Here is a 6,708-nt window from a genome sequence, read left to right as displayed (position 1 = left end):
GGGGGGGGGGGGGGGGTCCTGTGCGCTCCGGGGTGTGGTGGAGTAGGGTAGAGATCACCAAGGGGACAGGAGGGTCCTATTGAAAAATAGAGCTGCTCCCCACGCACCCCCCAACCCCACCCTCCCCCGGCCCACCAAGCCAGGACCCCCACAAGGGCACAGACCCTCCGCCTGGGCTCAGACAGGGACCCTCAGGCCCTCCTGGCCAGTCCCTCCCCTCCCCTTCCCATCTCCCCGATCATCAGCCCTGGGTTCAGTGCTCCAACTGGGGCGGGGGGGGGGGGTGGGGTAAGTGAAGGGTGGGGACAGTGGTAAACAGAACGTGGCAGCGACCAGTCCATACAGCTCCCACCTTACCCCCCTACCAACACCCCCAAAGGAGCGCCCACTCTCCAATGGTGGGTTTTAACAGCAAGGGGGCTGGAAGGGGGCAATGGGGAGGAGGAGAAGGGGGGCTCTGTACTGTACAACAGATTCGAAGGGGAAGGGGGGTAGAATCCAGGAAGACAGGGAGGGGGGTGGAGGTAGAGATTGATGGTGAAGTTGGGCGGGGGGAGGTGTGATGGAGGGAGAGTGGTTCGCTACAAACTGATTCACTGCTCCCCACCCACTCTCCCCCAACCAAAGCAGAGAAAAAAAACCCCACCTTCCCTACATCCCCTTCCCTCCTCTCTCTCTCTCTCCCACCCGCCCCCACCCACCCAGCGCCAACGCCCTCCCGTTCACGGCTGCTCGAGCATCTGGTCACAGGTCCTGGCAAGGTCCCGGACTTTGACATGCGTGTACTCCACTCGGTTCACTGCCATCTGCGCATCCTTCCTGGCCGAATAGCTCGAGCCCTCGTGCGGCTGCCCCGTGGCGACCTGGCGGAGGGGGGATTGGAGGGGGAGTGGGGTGCAGGGGAGGATGGGAAAGAAAGAGAGAGAAAAAGAGCGAGACAGGGAGGGGGTAGACAAGAAGACAAAAAAAAGGGAGAGGAGAACCTTGCATTGCAATAGCGCCGTTTGCCTCCTGGCTGCTCCTAACCGATGCAGTTTACCCTCGGCGCACGCAGGGAGGGAGCCGGTGGCTGGACGGGGGAAGGCATAGAAAAGTCCCAGAATTGGCCAGACAGTGCAAGTTTCTTTCTTCGCTCGAAAGGTACCAAACTCATCCGAAAAGCTGTCTCCCTTTTGAGGTTCTTCTCATTGAGGCTGCACGGGAGGTCGCTTGAGCGTGCCGGTCACCGCGCGCTTCTGGGAGGGGGTGTATGCGAGGCAGAGGTGGCGGGGGGGGGGGGGGGGGGGGGGCGGGGGGAGGGGGGGGAGGGGGGGGGGGGGGGGGGGGGGGGGGGGAGTTGTAGGTGGTTGGGAAAGGGTATAACTGATTTCAACACCAATTTCCAAGAGCTATCAGGGATAGGATGGGCTGAGCAGTCACTGTCTGTTCAGGATGGGAATGCATGGCTGGTTATTGCCCCAGTTGGTACAACAGTAAGGAGCCCAGAGATTTTCGAGGGATATAGCAGGATGAGGGGGGTTACAAGGAGTGTAGGGGGCTGGAGGAGGTTACAGAGATAGGGAGCGGGGGTGTAGGGGCTGGAGGGGGTGATAGGGAGGTGATGGAAGGTAGTACTGGATTGGGATAGAGGAGCGGGGGAGAGCGGTGTAGCGGAGGAGTTTGTTGGGAGTGCTGTGTGTCGGGGGAGGGATTGGGAGGGCGGTAGTGTTTGAGGCTGGAAGAGGGAGTTGGTGTGGGGACGGGAGCGTTGGCGTGGGGATGGGAGCGTTTGGGAGGGTCTGCTGGGGGAGCGGTAGCCAGGGGCTGACGGACAGGTTGGAAGAGTGTGGGGGGGAAGTCCGTTCCTGGCTGTGGGGAGCCCGAGGAGGCCGGCGCTGCGTGCAAGGAGAGACGGTCGAAGTTTAGCCTGACAGGGAACCCGTCCGGTCTTACCTGGGTGAGGTAGCGGATCTGGCTGGACAGCTCCATTTCGACTCGCTGCACAGAGGCTGTGAATTGCAGGGCGTGGCGATCCAGGTTACGCTCTGCTGGCTTCTCTTTCGACATTTCCAGGATAACATTGGCTGCCGGCCCCAGAACGAGAGAGAGAGAGAGAGAGAGAGAGAAGACGGGGTCAGAGTGAGGATACTCAGCCTGGGGAAGATCAACCCTCTGAAGATGGTACATTCAAACATGAAGCTAATGTGATTAGGAAGGTGCTTCTTCTGAGGGGAAATTGAACACTAAAGGTCTTGCGTCTTAATGTGGACACATCAAACTTTTAACCCCAAATGTCCATTTGCAAGAGGACTGCTCCAGCTAAAAACAGATGGCTGACTCTCGAGTTCAGCGGAGAGAAAACGCCCTGGAATTTTACACCTTATGGAAACCGCAACTGCACTTAAAAAGGAGGAACACGCTACAAACTAAAATGCAATTTCCTGGGACTAATCTCAAACTGAGATCACGACAGGAGACAAGGCAGTAGTCTGGGTGAGAGATACGTTTTGTCTCCGTTCGCTTTCCAAAGTGAACAAGAACAGGGTTAGAAACCATTCAGCCCCAGGGCGCGTGTGGGAGGAGGTGAACGGAGCTGATTGAGCTAAGTTTGTCACCCTGGCGTTGCAGGTAAGGGAGTCTCTCCCACTTTGCGTGCTGAAGCCAGGTAGACAGCCAGAAGGAAACAGGACAAGACTATTTCAGGTGGATAAGGTAGGGGAGTAGGTTCGTTCCTCCTCACATGGGAGCTTAACAACGTGGGATGTCCCATTTGGAACAGGAATAATTTGGGGAACTTCACAGAAACTGATCCTTCAGTCAAAACAGTCCACGCCGACCATAATCCCAAACTAAACTACTCCCACCTGCCTGCGCTTGGACCATGAACTCCAAACGTTTATTTATTCACGTACTTTTCCAAATGTCTTTTAAACGTTGTAACTGTATCCACATCCACCACTTCCTCGGGAAGTTCATTCCACACATGAACCACTCCCTGTGTAAAGAAGTTGCCCCTCAGGTCATTTTTAAATCTTTCTCCTTCCACCTTAAGAATAAGCCCCTTGGTTTTGAATTCCCCCTGACCCTGGGGAAAAGACCTTTGTTATTCACCCTATCCATGCCCCTCATGATTTTATAAACCTCTATAAGGTCACCCCCCCAAGCTGTACTGATTGGAGCTTGTTGACTACGAAATCCTTGTTTGGGGTTGTTAACCTCAGCCAATCAGGAATTCCTGGCTGACCAACATGACCAGGGATTGTCCACACCATCATTGGGCGCCTTAAGCCGATGGTGCCCAGACACAGCGTTGTGACCCACTTGGAGGGTGCTTGGGTGTGCGGTGGGATCCCATTTAAGGGCACCCCTGCCCCGGATGGAATTTCAAATCGGCCCCAAGATCCCGTGTCCCCCCCCGGGGGCCTGCGTCCCCACAAGCCGAGCGCCCTCCGGAATTTTAATTTTGCGTCTTTCAAAGACGCGTAAATGGTGGGGCCCTGTACAGAATGCTGCTGCACGCTGTCCACCTCTTCTCCTCCGTCCACCGTGTCACCGGGCGGCAGGGGGGGATGCCCAGTGGAGGGCTCTCTACGCAGGGGTCTTCCCCGCTTTCACGCGGGGGCCTTGGGGGAGGGATGGGGGTGTTGCACGCAGCAGTCCTATGTAACCTCAAATTGCAGCAATTCACAGACTCCCAGCCCAATTGTCTGTTTTGTGGCGCCGTGTCGTCGGTGGGCCGTGTCTGTATTGGGTGTGGGCACTTGCGCTCCCTTTGTCATGATCTTAAAGACCTTCCTTTTGTGTTTTTTTTAAACTTACACTTCAGCCCCCACGCTCCTGATCTTTGGGAGAGGGGAACGGGCAGGATCTCCCTGTGGGTCTGCTCCCAGCCGCTCATAGGTCCAGGCAGTGGAGGGGTCATTAATGCCAACAGCCTGCCCCTTTTCCATGGCTACGTCTGCGCCCAGGTTTCCCTGGAAAAGGAACACGCAACATCCTCCAATACTCTCAAATCCTTTCGCGAGAGGTGGGCATTGCAGGGTGTTGGGTGTCCTCCAATTCCACTTTGATTTTGATCCCTACCTTCCCCTTCACTTTTTTGTTCACGTAGACATTGACCCCACCCAGGGAGCTCTGTTTGCTACTGGTTTCTTGGACACATGGGTGTCTTTCCTGCTGGTGGTATGTTAATAAAGTTATTTGAGCTGGTGTTCTTACTGTGTCTCACGCCTGCACACACACACAACAAGGGTTTTAAGCAGAGAGAAAATTGAAAAGAAAAGAAGAAAGTGAAGAAGGAGAAAAAGAAAAAAGGAGAAAAGAGGAAAAGGAAAAAAGAAAAAAAAAGGAAGAAAATAAAGAAAAATAAGAAAAAAGGGAAACAACGAAAAATATAACCAGGGATTTAGAATCTCCTCAGTCCAGGCTGGTCACAGCCAGCGCATTGTGCATTAGTAAATAAATTTTGACTTGATGATGGGATACTAGCCTCACTCCTCAGCCTCCTGCGCTCCGGTGAAAACAATCCCAGCCTATTCAGCCTTTCTTTATCACTCAAACCTTCCGTACCCAGCAACATCCTGGTAAATCTCTCCTGAACGCCCTCCAGCTTAAAAACATCCTTCCTATAGCAGGGCGACCAGAACTGGACACGGTGCTCCAGAAGAGGCCTCACTAACATCCTGTACAACCTCAGCATGATGTCCCAACTCCTATAGCTCAAAGGACTGAGCAATGAAGGCAAGTGTGTTTCCCCGGGCATGAATGAGTTTGTCTGATGAGGAAAGTTTGAGCAGGGACTCAATGGGGTTCTGAAGCAACTTTCGAGAAACAAATTGGTCTCTCGAGGGGCCTTGGCAGGGCAGAAGGTGAGGGATCATTTCCCATCATGGGGGAGGGGCACTGTTTTAAAATCCGGAATCTCCAATTTGAGACGGAGATGAGGAGGAATTTCTTCTGCCTGGGTTTAAGAGTTCTCCTCCCCCATGGCTCACTGAATATGTGGCGTTAGACAGATCTCCAATCAATGAAAAGAGTTGAGGGTGCTGGGGAACAGACAGAAAAGCAACCAGCCGTGATCTTATTGGGTCGTAGAGCAGACCGAATGGTCCCTTCCTGCTCCTATCCCATACATTCAGGCCAGGAAGCCTCGAACGCTCTCTCACCCAGGTTTGTAACCTGGGGAGAATGCAACGGCATTTGTCCTCAGTGCCCCAGGGCTATTGGACTTAGGACAGACATTCAGAAGGGATTTGGGATGGGGTGCTCTGCCTGAGGGGACATTACACAGCAAGAGTTCACACAGCTCCCCAGGAATGGCCAGGCCTCTCCCTCCTGTCTCTCCTACTCACTCCCTCATTGCGTTGCTGCTCTGTGCCTCCTCCTCTCTTCCCTCCACTCCTCACATATCCCCGTCTAACCCACTGCTTTCCTCCTTCAGCCACCCCTCTCTCACATCCTCCTCCTCCTTGTTCTCTTTCCACTCCCTCCATCTCCTTCTCCTCCCCCTGCCTTATCCTCACCCCTCACTTCACACCATTCCACCCCTCCTCTACTCTCCTTTTCTTTCCTTTCACCCCCCTCTCTCTCTCTCACACACACACACACACACACACTTTCCTCCTCTCGATCTCCTCCTCCTCTTACCTAAATTGGTCTTTCTGCTCCCTTTTCCTGCCTCCTATAACCACTCTCTGTCACACACCCCCGTCTCTCATTCCCTCCTCTGTCTCCTGTCCCTCCATCTCACCCCGTCTCCCGACTTTCCATTCCTCTCCCCTTCTATCCATCTTACCCGTCTCGCTCTCTCTACTTTCCCTCTCTCCCCTTCTCTCCATCTTCTCCTTTCTCTCTCCTCCTCTCTACTTCCCCTTTCTCTCACCCCACCTTCCCCTTTCCTCACCATCTCTCTAGCTCTCTCAGTGCATCTACCTTTCTTTCTCTTTCTCTCTATCTCTCTCTTATATATAATTCCCTCTCTCTTTCCTCACCCCTTTTCTCTATCCCTCTCTCCCTCCAGTCCATTTACCACCCTCCCATCTTTCTCTCCAGTTAACCCCCCCAATCCCTCATACCACCCTCCACCCCCTTCTTTCTCTTTCTCTTTCTCTCTCTCTCTCTTTTCCCACCTTCTCCCTCTCTCCTACCTGCAGTCTGCAAGATGATGGCGATCTCCTTCTCGATCTCCTCCAGGTTCCGGAGTTTCTCGTTAGCCGGTCCGTAGGTCCCCATGGCGTGCGGTGAAGTGGAGGGATCAGGGATGGGATCTGGCTCAGTACCGGACTCAGGATCAACCCAGACAGAGCAGCAATGGGCGGCAGCGAGGAAATAGCAGGCACAGGAAGCTCCAACAACAGCGCCTCACCCAGAGAGCCCGAGAAACTCACCCAGAGCCGAATGTAACTGACAGGGAGTGTAACCAATGGGAACACTGTAACTGACAGGGAGTGTAACCAATGGGAACACTGTAACTGACAGGGAGTGTAACCAATGGGAACACTGTAACTGACAGGGCGTGTAACCAATGGGAACACTGTAACTGACACGGAGTGTAACCAATGGGAGCATTGTAACTGACGGAGTAACCGGGGGAACATTGTAACTGACAGGGAGTGTAACCAATGGGAACACTGTAACTGACACGGAGTGTAACCAATGGGAGCATTGTAACTGTCAGGGAGTGTAACCAATGGGAATACTGTAACTGGAAGAGTGTGTATCCGACTGAAC

The 6,708-nt window shown here is 53.9% G+C and overlaps 1 protein-coding gene across 4 annotated transcripts in view; it reads right to left on the bottom strand.

The window, feature by feature from the left end:
- med11 (mediator complex subunit 11) overlaps positions 1-6,495 on the bottom strand; it is a 64,315-nt gene extending 57,820 nt beyond the window's left edge. Inside the window, exons 1-3 of one of the 4 annotated variants that reach the window (XM_048620177.1) lie at positions 6,126-6,398; positions 1,933-2,063; positions 685-863 (exon numbers count right to left, since the gene is read on the bottom strand). In XM_048620177.1, the coding sequence (XP_048476134.1) occupies positions 723-863; positions 1,933-2,063; positions 6,126-6,210 (357 nt within the window). In that variant the 5' untranslated portion in view covers positions 6,211-6,398 and the 3' untranslated portion in view covers positions 685-722. Of the gene's footprint in view, positions 1-684; positions 864-1,932; positions 2,064-6,125 lie in introns of those variants that run through there. The other 3 variants (XM_048620173.1, XM_048620175.1, XM_048620176.1) reach the window with 3 other exon arrangements.
- Positions 6,496-6,708: the final 213 nt, after the last annotated feature.

This window comes from Rhincodon typus, chromosome 45 (genome assembly GCF_021869965.1).
Source record: "Rhincodon typus isolate 14 chromosome 45, sRhiTyp1.1, whole genome shotgun sequence".
Lineage (NCBI taxonomy): Eukaryota > Metazoa > Chordata > Chondrichthyes > Orectolobiformes > Rhincodontidae > Rhincodon > Rhincodon typus.
This window is presented reverse-complemented; position numbering and strand designations above follow the sequence as displayed.